The sequence below is a fragment of the Mugil cephalus genome, chromosome 12, assembly GCF_022458985.1.
Source record: "Mugil cephalus isolate CIBA_MC_2020 chromosome 12, CIBA_Mcephalus_1.1, whole genome shotgun sequence".
NCBI classification, from domain to species: Eukaryota; Metazoa; Chordata; class Actinopteri; order Mugiliformes; family Mugilidae; genus Mugil; species Mugil cephalus.
In genome coordinates this window covers 14,545,508-14,561,335 of record NC_061781.1, presented here as the reverse complement: position 1 = coordinate 14,561,335, position 15,828 = coordinate 14,545,508, and the positions used below count along the sequence as shown (strand labels likewise).

General features: G+C 41.6%; 1 protein-coding gene across 3 annotated transcripts; it reads left to right on the top strand.

The window, feature by feature from the left end:
• Positions 1–1,122: 1,122 nt before the first annotated feature.
• sp3a (sp3a transcription factor) lies at positions 1,123–11,435 on the top strand. Of its 3 annotated transcripts, none has more exons than XM_047601630.1 (7): positions 1,123–1,306; positions 1,682–1,776; positions 2,131–2,217; positions 3,701–4,937; positions 8,093–8,279; positions 8,371–8,567; positions 9,472–11,435. In XM_047601630.1, exons 1-7 carry the CDS (start codon positions 1,300–1,302, stop codon positions 9,762–9,764), a joined length of 2,103 nt encoding a protein of 700 aa, XP_047457586.1. In that variant the 5' UTR covers positions 1,123–1,299; the 3' UTR covers positions 9,765–11,435. The 3 variants fall into 3 exon arrangements, with proteins under 3 accessions (XP_047457586.1, XP_047457585.1, XP_047457587.1); XM_047601629.1 differs by having other exon boundaries at positions 2,122–2,217; XM_047601631.1 differs by lacking the exon at positions 2,131–2,217.
• Positions 11,436–15,828: the final 4,393 nt, after the last annotated feature.

Sequence of the window (15,828 nt, the reverse complement as noted above, 5' to 3'; positions counted from 1 at the left end):
CAAAGATTAATGGCACCATGGGAGAATTTAGACTCATAATATCACATGTCATCAGCATTAATAGGGTAAGTATGTTTTGTAAACTTAAAAATATAGATGCAGCGGTCTAATTGGCTGGGTTGATATCAGCCATTTGAGTAATCCATACTAACTGCGTTTTCATCCATGTCATTATCAAATTCACTATTTCCTCTGCACTTACATTCAGTCAGTTACACCAGGACACCAACTCAACTTTAAAACCAATACAAGTTTATTTTAAGTTATTTCATTCCACTTATCACTTTATACTTCGGGTCTATCGATTTAAAATTTAGCAAAAATAGGTACTGAATCTGGGATGAGCAATGGTATAGGCAGTGGTATCATTTTCTATTTAAATCCAGACTTTTTATTCTTTGTATAGCTTATGTTGTTTTTTTTTTTTTTTTTTTTTTTTTTAAACATATATTTATTGCACCAAACACCATGAAAAAAACAGTGAGCTCAAAAGGTGAAAAATCAGACTCTGATCAAAAAGTTATTTATGCACTTGAAAGTTTTGTGTTTTCACATTTAATCACAACACTCACAATAAATATAGCTACTGTATTTGTATAATGTACTGATTTTGTTGTGGTTTGTTATGGACCTGTTGACTACAAAACGAATTGTTTCTCTGGGACTAATAAAGTAATCTGAATCTGAATCTAGATTGGTGCCAAACAGAAGGTTTTAAGATATTCATAATCCCCTTTGCCAAAAAATAAAAATATTGGAATAATATGTAGACTTGCAAACCCAAAGAATACTATTATGCACCTAAAGTTATGTGACAGTTTGTGTTTGGCAAATTATTTGTCAACCTGCTATTTTACAGTGTTTTAGGCTGCAGGCATCCTTCTAACCTCCCACGTAACCTTCACTAATAACAACAACGCAACAGAGTAAGTACGAGGTACCTCATGTAACACCAATCTCCGCTGCCACCAACGCTGTAGAACTGTAAATGCATAATAAACAGGAAAAGATTCCAACAAAGGATGATTGACATGTCCACTGACCAATAGAAACACAGTATGAGAAAGGAATAACCAATCAGCTTTGAGCAAGCCGGGCGGGACTTCCGGTGTGTGACGCAAACGCTCCCAGTCAAGAGCGGAGGCCCCACCCTTTGTGTTACCTACCGGCCGTCAATCAAAATAGAAAAAATCTGACAGTTATCACCAATTTCTTCGCGTATACAATCAGTATAATTTCCCTCATCATGTCCGGTGGCTTGTGACTATCAGGACCCTCCGGTTTACAACAAGCCACGCAATGACTGGTATGTAATGTCTACTGTTCTTCACCCACGTATGCTAACAAGCTATCTCAGGCATCCACTAGCTAAATTAGCTCGCTAGCGCGCTAACAGCCATTCTCATCGGGGATAATGCTAATCATCGCCGGCTACGTTAGCAGTCGTAGCTAACGCTGTACTCGTTAGCTTAGCTTGTTTAAAATGCACCACTAATGAGCCATCACTTAACTCGTTATCGCTGTGTTTGTGCTATTAGCGCGGAGGATGCAGTGGTTTTGTTGTTACAGTAACGTTACAGATGTTTGTTGTCTGAGTGTGTCTCGGGCTCGTTTAGCTTAATGTTAGCTTCGGCTGCTCTCACATTAGCTAACCTATAACTTGTGATTTTTCCTTTCACAGCCCCAGAAGAGCCAATGAAAGATGCTATGGCTGCATTAGAGGTGAACAGCAGTCAGGGTGACTTTATACAACAAGAAGAAAGCGGGGGCAACCAGGTGAGTTTTACCTCTTGGTCTTATGACTGTTTTTAGTACCTAAGTCGTGCTTACTGACGTTCACTCATTTCAAACTTGGAGGGGGACTTGTGCTCTAATTTGAACCTCTCAGGCAACTCTTCCTCTCAGGCTGTTTACAAATCCCGCCTCCTTTGCTGGGAGTGACTCCAGACAGAACCTAAACATTATTTTGGCTCTTATCTCTGGTGCTGCCTGAGGGGCTCAACAAAAAAAAAGTCCTTTCAACTATCACACTTTCGCCACTCTTTAGCAGTCACACTTTCTGTGTGGCCCAGACTAATGGCCGCCCACTTTCTTCCTTTTAAACTTGCCCATTCTGGGTAGGACTCTCAGCCGTCACCCCTCGACCTGCTAGCAACGACCTGCACTAAGGTTGGGTCACCATCGTCAGAGGTGGACAGAGGTGCTGCCGCTGATGTGGTAAGTCAGCACCTCTGCTGCATCTGATACAGTTTTAGCAGAACTGAAGCCTTCAATCAGCGCTGAGCAAAACAGACGGAAGAGTAGTGAGATTGTTTTTGTTTGGGGGATTGTAGCCACTGCAGCCCAACGGGAGGAAATCTCATTGCTACAGGTGATATATACACTACACTGAGACACACTCAGGCAGGGCACCGATATCCTTCAGGTCATAAGATAGGCCCTAAACAGACAATGTTTACTGAAGTCTGAACCCTCAGTGTAACCAGGCCTGCCATATTTTAAATAATACGCTTCATGCTTAATCTGTTTTGGGGTCATGAAAAAGATATCACATGAGCATCAAAAAAATGAATCTCACTAATAGTTCAAGATGGACTGATTTGTATGCACTGTTGTATGTACTCTTGTTGAGTTAGGTTTTGCAATTGCGCTTTTAGATATTATATATGGCCGTATTTCCGGCCAGGACAGTCAGCTGAATAAAAATTTCTTTTTATGCAAATTTTTTGTTGATATTTCCAATTGATTTAGGTTATATAAATCAATTTGTATATGTACTTTATCACACAAAGTCTTCTTACCAGTAAGCTGTATTTTTCAAATTGTTTGATTACAGTAGTGAAGGCTTTTTTGTTGCCCAGTGAGATTTCATTCTGGAAGATCATTGTAGTGTGAGCTTGGATTACATCTGGACAACGACATGAGAAAAAATGCCTGTGTTTTTGTTCCATTTCCAGTTGGTCCTTAGTGATTGACATATTCAACCAGAGTCCATAGTATTGTTAGATGTTTCTTTATTTAAATGAATTGAAACCAAAGCACTTCAGATATAAAAGATGACCAAGGAGCACCACTTAAAGACATTCATGTTTAGGCAGTAGCAACACAATTCATATTTTGTTTATGATAAAGTTTCATTACATTTGTAGCGGCATGGCAAAGTAGATTCCCTAAGTAAACGTACTCTGCGCTGTGTTCATGCTCATGATCTTGTTTTATAGTTGACATGAACTCAAGCGTGTTTGCCACTTTGCCAGCGGAGAAGATAAATAAAACCAGTCAGTTAGTTCAAGCATGTGGTGTTGTCGGCAATAAAAGTTTCTCTGATGTGTTTGTGTAGAACTGAGGATGTAGGCTGACAGGCCGTCAACATCGTCTGATGTTTGAGTTACCTGTCAGACTTCAGGTGCGATTTATTGACTACAACGCTCAATTTACTGTGATTTGTAATAAATCAACAATTAACTTTACACACAGAAGCACTAAAATACTGAGGGAAACACAACAAAGGTGTGAACACATTAAAGTAAATATGACCAACAGGTGAAACTCAATTTCCCTCAGCTTATACTGACTGAAAGACTTTTCTGATTTAGGTCTATATTTTAGATGCTGATATCTTTCTTCCAGATCATGATTTCTGTATAGACTTTAAGAAGATGCTTAACCATGTTTTAATGTCACTCATTTTCTTTCTTAGACATCAGATCTGTCAACACAGCTAACTGGGACTGACAAATGGGAGGTGTTAACCCCAACAACAACAGCAAAGGATGAATCTGGAATAATACAGATCCAAAGTCAAGGAATATTTACATCAAATGGACAGTATGTTCTTCCTCTTCAGAGCTTACAAAGTCAGCCAATCTTTGTGACGTCAGGAACAGATGATTCCTCTGCCAATTCAGTGCCTAACATTCAGTACCAAGTAATTCCTCAGATTCAGACAGCAGATGGACAGCTGAGCTTCTCCACGTCCGGTGTGGAAGGACCTACTCTGACTCAGGATGCCACGGGGCAGATTCAAATTTTGCCCGAAGGAAGCCAGAGTCTCCACGTGACATCAACTGCAAGCATCCTTAACAACAACCAGAACCTCATATCACAGACTGGTAATGTCCAGCAGATCCAAGGGGTTTCTATTGGCAGCTCCACCTTCAACAACCAGGGCCAGGTTGTTACTAATGTGCCTGTGGGTTTGCCTGGGAACATTACCTTTGTTCCTATTAACAGCATAGACTTGGACTCCCTTGGCCTGTCTGGTGCTCAGACTATAGCAACAGGGGTCACCGCTGATGGCCAGCTAATTATGGCCAGTCAGCCCGTGGATGGCTCAGAGAGTCTGGCAAAGACAGACGGTCACCTCTCACAGACACTTGTAAATGACTCAAATGCAAATCCTGAGATATTTGTGCCAACGTCTTCCTCTCAGCTTCACGTTCCATCAAACGAATCAGGTCTGCTGACACAAGACGCTTCGCTATCGTCCGTGGCCGCGGAGCAGGCTGACTCGAGTTCTGCTCTCCAAGAAGGCTTCATCCAACAGAACCAGGAGCAGAACGTCCAGGTGTCCTCAGCTCAGCCCATCATCCAGCTGCAGCAAGTTCCTGTTCAGACCACCAACGGTCAGGTGGTGCAGTCCGTGGCGACAGGTGGGCAGGGTCTGCAAAATGTGCAACTGATCAACCCAGGAACGTTCATCATCCAGGCTCAGACAGTAACGCCGTCGGGCCAGATACAGTGGCAGACCTTTCAGGTTCAAGGAGTGCAGAACCTTCAGAACCTCCAGATTCCCACCACGCCACCCCAGCAGATCACTCTGGCACCAATCCAGACTCTGTCCCTGGGGGGCATCAGCACGGGGCAGATACCCAACCTGCAGACAGTGACGGTCAACTCAGTGGCGCAACAGGAAGGAGACACAGACACACCTGGAGGTACAGTAGAACTTTTTATTACAAAGTATTTTCAGGAAAAGAGCACAATGATGAACCCTGATGATTGTGACAACGTCTGCAGACGTGCTTTGTTGATGTGTAACTTTCCTGTGCGACAAATTAGACTTTCAGTGTTCGTACTCGCCAATTTGCCATGCAAAAGTAGAGGTTTAAACACCTGAATGTTCGGGGCTTTTAAATACTTTAAAATAAAAAATGATCTATAATTGATTATCTGATTTTAAAATGCTATAATTATGTGCTAATGTTCTTAATTTTTTTATTTACATTTTTGCCTCCTACTCTTACCACTTTAATATCCTCAAAAAAGTCTTCTCTCTCGACTAAATGGCTTTTGAATTGCCATAATATACTCAATTACAGCAATTATTGCAGTGAAAGTGAATGGAAATTTGTTTTCCGTGTTCAAAGCAGGCAGTCCACTGTGACTGTGTCTGTGTACACAGTGTCACAACTCTTGTCAATCAAACTTTTTTGCATATAGTTTGTATTATTGTATGGTAGAAAAAACATTGCCAACATTAATTTAATTGTTAATTATTTTTTACTTTTTTTCCCTACTCATCAGTTAATAGGTCTTTTCACTGAAGACATGTTGACATTTCACTGCATGAAAGCACACATGTAAATATGAATAATGACTGAATTCCATTTAGCTGCTTAGGTTTTAGTATCCCAAAACTGCATGTAGGCACACTGTCACACTGTCACCGTTTACAGGGACATTTGAATAGAGCAGAATTATCCTTAATGTTATTAATTACACCTGTGCTTTTCCATCTGTGACAAGTCAAAATGTCTGCTGTAAAAATGGCCTATAGTTTAGTCTATAAAATAACGACCATTTCAGTTCAGGTGACAGTATCCCCTTTCTTTCCTCCGAACGTAATTATGGTCGTTATGGCCAAAAACGTCCAACAGATCAGGAGATTTCTTCAAAAAGTAGGATCTTTGTCTTCATGTGCAACCCGTAGTACGAGGGTTTTGGACCAGTGGCTTCTTCTGGCAGAGCAGGTTGAGTTGATGGTGGACTTGTCGATATTGATATTTCTTCATATTAAGTTTCCTCCAGCATCACAAGGTCCTTTGCTGGTGTTCAAGGATTGATTTGTTCTTTTAATAATAGGTATGTTCATCTCTAGGAGACATCTCTAGGAGAATGTTTACAGTATTTGCTTAATATTCTTTGTTCAGATGAACATGATGAACTAGACTCAGAGATCCAAAATTAGTTTTTTGACCTCTTGGCTTGACTTTCCACTAATGTCAAACAAAGAGGCTTTGTGTTTGAATGTGGGCCTATATGTTTATATGTACACAGTGGTGTGAAAAAGTGTTGGCCCCCTTCCTGATTTCTTATTTTTTTGCAAGTTTGTCACCTAAATGTTTCACATCATCAAACAAATTTAAATATTAGTCAAAGATAACATGAGTAAACACAAAATGCAGTTGTTATTATTAAGGGAAGACAAAACCCAACCCTACCCTGTGTGGAAAAAGTGGAAACTTACCTTTGGCCCACTCATCTTTACAGAATTGTTGTAATTCATGGAGGGAGTTCAAGTCGACTTTTTAAGGTCATACCACAACATCTCAATAGGATTCAGCTCAGGACTTTGACTAGGCCACTCCAAAGTCCTCATTTTGTTTTTCTTCAGCCATTCAAAGGTGAACTTCCTGGTGTGTTTTGGATCATTGTCCTGCTGCAGAACCCAAATTCACTTCAGCTTGAGGTCATGAACAGATGTTCTGACTTTCTCCTTCAGGATTTTTTGGTAGACGGCAGAATTCATGGTTCCTTTTATGACAGCAAGTCTTCCTGGTCCTGAAGCAGCAAAACAGTCCCAGACCACCGCACTACCACCAGCAGATGTTATTGTTGGTATCTTTTTCTGTAGTTCGTTGTTACTTTTGTCTCGTCAGTCCATAGAGTATTTTCCCAAAGGGCCTTGCGGATAATCAAGATGTTTTCTGGTAAAACTTTATGTTTGTTTTGCTCAGCAGTGGTTTTGGTCTTTGCCCAGTCTCTTTCTTAAGGTGGAGTCATGAACACTGACCTTACCTCAGCCAAGTGAGGCCTGCAGTTCTTTGGATGTTGTTGTGGGGTCTTTTGTGATCTCTTGGATGAGTCGTCACTGCACTCTCGGGGTAATTTTGGTCAGTCAGCCACTGTTCCACTGTTCCATGTTTACGCCGTTTGTGGATAATGGCTCTCACTGTGGTTTGGTGGAGTCCCAAAACTTTAGATATGGCTTTATAACCTTTTCCACATTGATAGATCTCGTTTACTTTCTTTCTCATTTGTTTCTGAATTTCTCTGAATCTCAGCGTGTTGTCTAGCATTTGAGGATCTTTTGACCTACTTCACTTTGTCATGTGATTCCTATTTAAGAGATTTCTCGATTGAGAACAGGTGCGGCAGTAATCAGGCCTGGGTGTGGCTAGAGAAATTGATCTCAGGTGTGATAAGCCACATTTGTAAAAGCTGTTTTTTGTGTTTAATTGTGTTATCTTTGTCTTATATTTAAATTTATTTGTTGATCTTTAACATTTAGGCGTAACAAACATACATATATATCCACGGGTACACCTCCAATTGACTCAAAATACGTCAATTCCCCTATTACTAGCCTCCTAAAACCGTGTTTAAAGGTGCAGCTGACTGTATTTAAACTTCTGACCCACTTCAGTTGTGATACAGTAATTCATAAATGAAGAAATATATCTGTAAACAATTGTAAAACTCACATGTGTCATGCTTAAAATAAAACAATGTGTTTTTTGTTCATATCGTTAAAGCAACTTTACGTTTAATCCTTATCTAATTACAGCTGTCGAAACATTGTAATAACATTTTCAATTGTAGTTCATCCATTCACTTTCTGCCACTCGTGTGGGTCTAAAGGTCCACGGGGTACTCTTAATTGAGTGTCATAGACACATTTGTATTTTTTTTTTTTTGTACTAATCAAGTAATTATTTCCTCACTGAGCTTAATATGGAGTGGAACATGTTAAATCTGCCGCCGTGACCTGTCAGTCACACGCTGTTACAAAGAAGCTGTCACTGTTGAGGGTTTTTGGCAAGTTATTACTTGAGTCTTTGTTGATATGAACACTTAACGCTCATTTCAGACATTCAGATTAAGGAAGAGCCCGACTCTGGGGACTGGCAGCTAAGCACCGACTCTACCCTGAACACGAGCGATCTATCCCACCTCCGGGTCAGGCTGGTGGACGAAGAGGATCAGCTGGGCCAGGAGGGCAAGAGGCTGCGCAGAGTGGCGTGCACTTGCCCTAACTGCAAAGAGTCGGGCGGGAGGTGAGCAAGGAGTCACTGTTACTGCTTCCTTGAATGCGTGTGGCAATAAACGCATCTCACGACATTCTGCGTCCCTGCTTGTTTTTCTCAGAGGATCCAGCACGGGGAAAAAGAAGCAGCACATCTGCCACATCACGGGCTGCGGAAAAGTGTACGGAAAGACGTCGCACCTGCGAGCACACCTGCGCTGGCATTCAGGGGAGCGACCTTTTGTTTGCAGCTGGATGTTCTGTGGGAAGAGGTTCACACGCAGCGACGAGCTGCAGAGACACAGGAGAACACACACAGGTGCCCTTTCTCTGCTCCCTCCGTGTTTGCACATCAGGAAAACATCCATAAAATCAGTCAAATTTGTTAATTTGTGCCCTGCAAAGTGTGAGTCATGTAAGAAATAACAGTGTTCATCCCGCTCCGGATTTAAACGTAAAATGTCAGGTTAGCACCGAGGATCACTATGAAAAACAGGTCCAGATTTCACAGACGTGGCTGGAAATTTCCCTGCTCAGAATGAGGTTTAAACTGTTTGTTCTGCTGTCTAATTAGCCGATCATACAAAAACATTAGATCAGTAGTCAGCTGTAGCTTTCAAGTGTTTCGCTTTTGTTTTTAGTTTTATCCCCTGATTCTGTTTATCCTTTTAACAGTCAGTTGGGAAGCAGCTGAGAAGATTCAGTCCCCATGAATGTAGGAAGCTGTAACATGCGAGAGACACAGCCTAATGATATACTACATCTGATGACACTTAATGCCAGGACAGACCTTTCAGTGGGATATTAGCACTTGGTCACGCTGTTGTTGTGTTACCCGACCACATCATTGGCAGAACGAGACCTCTGACACGACGGGCTAAAGTAACATTTCATTACGCTGTCAGCGGCAAGATATGAGCGCCTGGCATTCACAGTTAAACTTTTGAAGTGCACATTGAATAATCCTAGGCTTCTAATTGGCAGTAATTGTAATCAATTATCAATTTGTCATTTTTGATTGGCATGAGGCAACTAATTCCAATTTAACAGTCGACCTATGCATTCACATTAAAACCCAGCCTTTTGAGTATTTTAAGTTACATCTAAGTTTATTTGTGCATTAAAGAAACTGCCTCCTCTATGTCCGCCGATAGACGACACGCTCTTCAAATGTATTCAGCATCAAGCGCTGTTTTCTCAAACCGTATTTTCTCTCCGGTTAGGAGAGAAGAAGTTCGTCTGCCCCGAATGCTCCAAGCGCTTCATGCGGAGCGACCACCTGGCGAAGCACATTAAAACCCATCAGAACAAAAAAGGCGTGAACTCTGGCAGCGCTGTGGTGGCCTCGATGGAATCCGCGGGGTCCTCAGACAGTATCATCACCACGGCGGGCGGGACCACCCTCATCCTCACCAACATCCAGCAGGGCTCCAGCAACGCCCAGGACATCCTGGCCAACGCAGAGATCCCCCTGCAGCTCGTCACCACGGTAGCGGCCAGCGAAGTCATGGAGTGATTCCCCGCTCCGCTCACGAACTTCCGCAAACCTCTCTCATACTGTATACTCCTACCTGCATTTTTATTCAAGTTTTTTGAAGGAAAAAATTATAAATATCTATAAATATATATATTTTAACACAGAAATAGTCCATTCTCAGTTTTTACTGGGGAAAAACAACACAAGTGGGGGCATAAAGGAAAAGAGTGGTTAAAGACATTGCAGTAAACACACAAGGAAATGCCTTATTTTGTACAATATTGTGTAGTTGGAAATTCCACTTTCTTTTAAATCTACTTATTTGTTAAATATGTGTTTCACATAAAGAAGTATTGGTATGTTCTTTTCCTGATGCTATATTTTGATGCTGTCCTTATTTAGCAGGATTTGTCCCATACTCCTTTGAGCAAAGGCTAAATCTCACAGCAGAACTGATTTCATCCAGCTGAGGTAAAATTACAGCTTATGTCCATGCAAATTTTTCCACATTATTTTTTTTTTTTTTAAATCTTTATCTATTATGCATTTTCGTGTCCTTGCAGTCTGCTTGCAAAGCCCACCGTCGTTTTATTTTTCCAAATTTGCCCCCACCTCAGACATTTTGCAGGTGAAAAATGAAAAACAATCAAAATTTTGTATTTGAATTCCTCTTGAACATAAACTGTTGATACACATTATTTGCTTATGAAATATTTTGACTGAACAGCTATTTATATATTGGGCTTTACATAGATAATGCATTTGTGATATTAAAGGTCTAGAGTATTTCAAGCGGCTCCACTAACTGTAAATCAGACAGGTTTAATTTTTTGTCAAACGTTTTTGGAGGAGGAGGAGGAGGAGGATGACGTGTTGTAATATAAAGAGAAACAAGCCATTTTTTTTTTGGAGGTAATTGCCAAATTTGACAACAAACTCAGGGTGACTTGTGACTGTGCGATGAAGGTAGAGTAAATCACCCCTGTAGCTTCTCGGGCCACGCTGGGATATTGTGAAGAAATGTTACCAGTGCTCATTGAATCCTACTATGTTGTGAAAAGAGCTTCGCAGATTTTCAGTCCTTTACAATCTGTGTATTACTGTAAGCGGTACTTTTATTATTATTATTATTATTATTATTGTTTTTTAACAGCACTGTTCTCATCACTTTAAAATCATCATTCATCCTTTTTGTATAAGAAATGTTTGTGTACTTCCCGAGAAACCGTCGGTTTCCCCCACTGTCTGTAAATGTATCGGCCCCTTTGTTGTTTTTGCCTTTCGCTGTTTGTTACACTATCTCCTTCCTTCTGGTGTTTTTATCTGATTTCTGCCCCCAAATGTTTGAATTCAATACACATGCGCACTGAACGGTAAATTTATTGGTGGCATATTTGTTTTTTCGTTTTTCTTTTTTTTTTCTTTTAAGACAATGAAAGCTATGTAACATGATCCTCCCTCGGCCACTTACTTTCTTACAGGATATTTAACTTAGAGCAGGATGCTTTTCTTAGCCTGTACTAAACACTGAAGGTTTATCCTCACTCCAATCCTCTGTATAAATATGTCAATATCGATATAAATCTTTATGTTACACTTGAATGTTATTTCATTTAGCTTTATTTTAATGTATCCTTGTTGTACCATGTCTGCTCTGTGAGAGCGGTTTCATACTAAAATGACTAAACGTGACACAAATTTCTCATCGTACCTTTGTCTGTTTTTTTCTTTTTCTTTCTTTGAAGACGTGTCAGCGCAGAGGTTCATGCTCCCAGCACGACTCACTCTCTGGGTTAGTAGTCCAGTAGATGTCACTGCAGCCAAGGGAGCAGGACCAGAGGTATGTTTGACCCCTTGACCTTCCCCCGTGAAGTGCCGCTGAGATGAAGACAGGAGGCGCTGAGGTCAAAAGGGGGCGCGGACCCTCAATTAGCCATGAGTTAATGTCACACGGAAATGTCAGCAACATATTCTTCCGCTGGAGAACAAAGTAGTGTCTCATGACTTTGAACCAAACCCCGCAGAGACATGGGAGGTAGCGGCTCCCGATTTTGACCTGGATCCACCAGTGAATTATGAAGAAAACTTTAAAACAAGCAGAAAAATCTAAAAAAAATGTGTCGATATCATTCGCCATAAACGGCCATTTATAAATATTTTGAAGAAGTAACCCGATATTGCCGGCCCACACACACAACAAGCTGCATCACCCTCTGCACCTCCTTGACTAAATGGGACGTTTTACTAATTAGCTGCTGATGCCGTTTTATTCTTTAATGATGGAAAAGACGGCGGCGTGAGGGGGTTAAGAGCGTATTATAGCCTACCTGGTTTTAGTGCCTGTGAACATAATTAAAACGGCGGTCTATGAAAAGCTTTATCTGTTAAATCTGAGTTGACGAGCACATGCTTTTTGAGTCTTAGTCAATTCTGTGAGAACGAAGCCGCGGAGAACGTGGCCCCGTAACGTTAAAAAAAGAGGACTCGTCCGTTTTGTCATTCCTTTCATTTGCATAATTTAATGAATCCAATTCATTGTAATGCAATACCAAGTGCACCAGGAACATAGAATGACAGTTTGAGTTAATGAAATGTGTTAACGGTATCATCATTTACTTGTATGTTAATTAGTCCAATTAATTTCCCCTGCTCGGTAATCTGAATATTGTAATAATCTTTGCTCCCCTGCAGGAATGAAATCTGTGATGCACAGACCTCAGGGACAATCTGAACCCAGAATCGTGTTTTTTTTTCTCTCCCTCTCTCTCAATTGTAAAGAGCTGATTTGAAAAACCTGAGTGCCTTTAAGATATTTTTTTTTCTTTTTGAGTCTGAGATTTCTTTATTTATTTAGTTGTTTCTCGAATATTGTTTAACCGCTGGTTTTGTATGATGATGCAAATCATACTCGGCCATTGTCCGGCACCACAGCCAGGGCAACTTTGTCGCGCTTGAAAAAGTCCCATTGCCTTGTAACAGGAAGGGACGCGTTTCCTCTGGCTGGTGTAGATAAAAGCTGCCATAAGAGGGGGGGGGATCCTCCCAGGCAGCTCTGCAGGTTGAAGGGAGGAAGGAGAGATTGGGCGTCCGCCGAGCGTGACACTCGCCACACTGCCACTTCCACTCGGCACCTGGATTGGAGGCCAACTTTGTCAACAAGCTCCCCCGTTTGTGTTCTTACACGTGTAGGTCGCATCACACGTCTGTAGTGAAGAGAGGAGCTTTTAGCGGCTCAGCTAATGATTCCTGAGAGGAACCTTTGATTTGTACGGCTGGATCTCAAATTAAAAAGAGAAAGGCGGCTTTGATTTGATGAAACCACTGTGTTTTAGCGGCGCGCGCTTTGTCGCTCGCTGCGGCTGACGCCTTCTGAACATTACGTGAACCAAATTTTGCAAAACAAGACAGAATTCAACTTGTTTTGGAGAGGAGCGCCTCGTCTGCAACCCCCGTCTCCTGTGTCTCGTTGTGACGGACAGGTATCGTTTCAAGTTGTTTGGGCGTTTTCATTGTGCCGAATAGCTGGAGCGGTTTTTGAATAGCGGTGTAATTGTACAACGTGCTCAACTTTTCTTCCAATTCATGTGCAAAATGCATAAATACAATAACTATGCGGAGGGAAAGGAACACTGTAATCATGCAATAACATTTCCAACTGTATGTGTGATAGAATTCAAAATGCTATTGGGATTATGGTTCTTAAACCATTGGGAGGTAATGTGAACTGTTGGCAGAAATGACTTATTTCATTATGCTGTCCCAAATATACACGAAATACTTCAGCGAGAGGGCTGCTTCTTCCCTATCCGTGCCCAATTTTAACTGTTTTCCCCCAGTTGTTGAGGGATAGGCCTGCAATTTTGCAAAATGACTATTATTTGCCTTTCTCAAGGAATCAACAACTTGAAAGTACAGTGCAATGAATTGTTGGGGTTCTGCAGCTGCATTCATTTAAAACATGTCTATTTTTTTTTTTTTTATCAGAAACATCTTGCAGAATTTAAAGCATAAAGCCTTTATTTAATTTTCTTTTGGAAAATGAAACGCAAGTCTCCTTATAAGTGAAAAGCACTTACCGTCCTGCTTAATATTTTGTTTACAGCCGGGTACTTATTTTGTTTTTCTCTTAAACCATTAGGACATTTGAAACTACATTCGGGGGATAAAAAAAAAATAAATAAAAATGTCTTGTGTTTCCTCATTCTTGACACATTCTTGCCCTTGATCAACTGCAAAAGGCAGACAATAGTGCAGATCATTTTCCCCCAGGCAAGGAAACGCAGCATGGATCAACTCAATAACCTGATATTCCCCCGTCTTCTGAATGTGGCCAATTTAGCGGAAGGTCAGCGCCTTTTTTTTCACCCCCCCAACTCCAGAGACTATTTGGTGACCTCCCTCTGGAGCCCCAGCAGGACCGGAGGAGACAAACAGAATCGCTGGAGAGTGCTGGTGTTGACATTGCGTTAACGTCTGGACTCCTCAAGGTGAACTGATACCTGGTGCGGGCTATTATGTAAACGTGGTGGCCGCGGCCTCCAGTCGCAGCCTTGACGATTCAATCTCGTGTTGTTTTTTTGTTTTTTGTTTTTTTTGGTCATTATTAACAGCGTCGGGCGGATGTTGAAATTTAAAGATGAACACCGGGTAGAAAAGTATGGTGCACGTGTTATGGCGTGGCCGCAAATCGTCTTCCATCATCCTTTTATATGCAGAGGTGCCCTTCACAGCTTCAAATTAAACACTCTTGTCTCGGGGAAATTATGGTCTGGCCACGTTCTATTTCAAGAGGGTGGAATTCAGATAAGATACATCTTTGCTGTCTTTATTCTGAAATTTCTCTCTCCCACTGTTTTGCATTTATTGTATATATGTTTTTTTTTTTTTTTTTCCAGATCCAACTGTGAAAATTGTGTCAACAACAATGAGACACCACCGTCCAGAATTTAGCACATTACGTTGTTCTTTGTGCTCGCACGCAGCATGTGTCTGTTTTTTTTAAGCGAGGAGACAATTGCATAAGACGACGTTAAGAGATCTATGAGAAGATTAGCCGGGATAATTTTTCCTCACAGCAGTCATATAGTTTGCACTCCGTATGAAATAAGTCTCTTTATTGTGCGCCGCAAGGTCAGACGGCGTCAACTTTCCTGGACTTGAGTCGAGAATAAAAAAAAAATGCAACTGAGTGTGTGCGCTCTGTGTTTTCTTTTGGTGACAAGAGCCGGCCTTCGGCCCATCGAAAGCGATTTCAGATACGGAGGGAGACGTTTTGTATCTGAAAATGTACATTAAACGGTGTCAACAACATCCCAGAGGTCAGGGTAGAGTCCCCATGGAGACTGAATCTGGCTGCCGCGCTCGGAGACTCGACACCCCCCTGAGTGGCAGCTCTGTGATGGCTCTCAGTTTCTCTCGTCATGTCCCTGGCAGCTTTGACACAGGTAATATGCATGCAGGCTGACAGTGCCTGGGATGTGCGGCAGAGACAATGATGTACATATCATTTTCCTCACTGACTGATTGAAGACTGTAATCTGTGCTGGACTTTCTCTCTGATTACACACGTCTCAGGGAGCAAAACAAGGACTCTGAGCTGCCACTGGCCACTGGGCTCATCCAGGGCTTTCAGCCTTCAAGAGGACTGAAGTCCGCCTTTAAGGTGAGCTCAATTTTCGTCCCATTTACACTATTGTTACAAGTGTCGGATAGAATGCATCTAGTAGATCGTGGTCAAACAGTGGCTGTCTGAAGATGACACGGGAACAGAGATGTTTCTGGCACCCAAGGTCATCCTATTCCCATCTCCGGCACAGACACAAATGTTTAGAGCTCCTGTGAAGGCACTCACAAAGAGAGGAACCATATGAATTTTGCCGCACCGAGCTCACGAAATGCAAAGCGACTCCAACGGCTCAACAGGCCGATACCAAACCAGTGAGATCCATCATGAGATGCAGATGGATGGAGAATACGTTGCTGGTAGATTTTGTGGTTTGCTGTTTAACGATTAAACAAACTCTTTCGAGTTTTTTTTTTTTTTTTTTTTTTGCCTAATGCACCTTGCAGAAACATAGATAGCATTTGCACTATTGTTTAATTG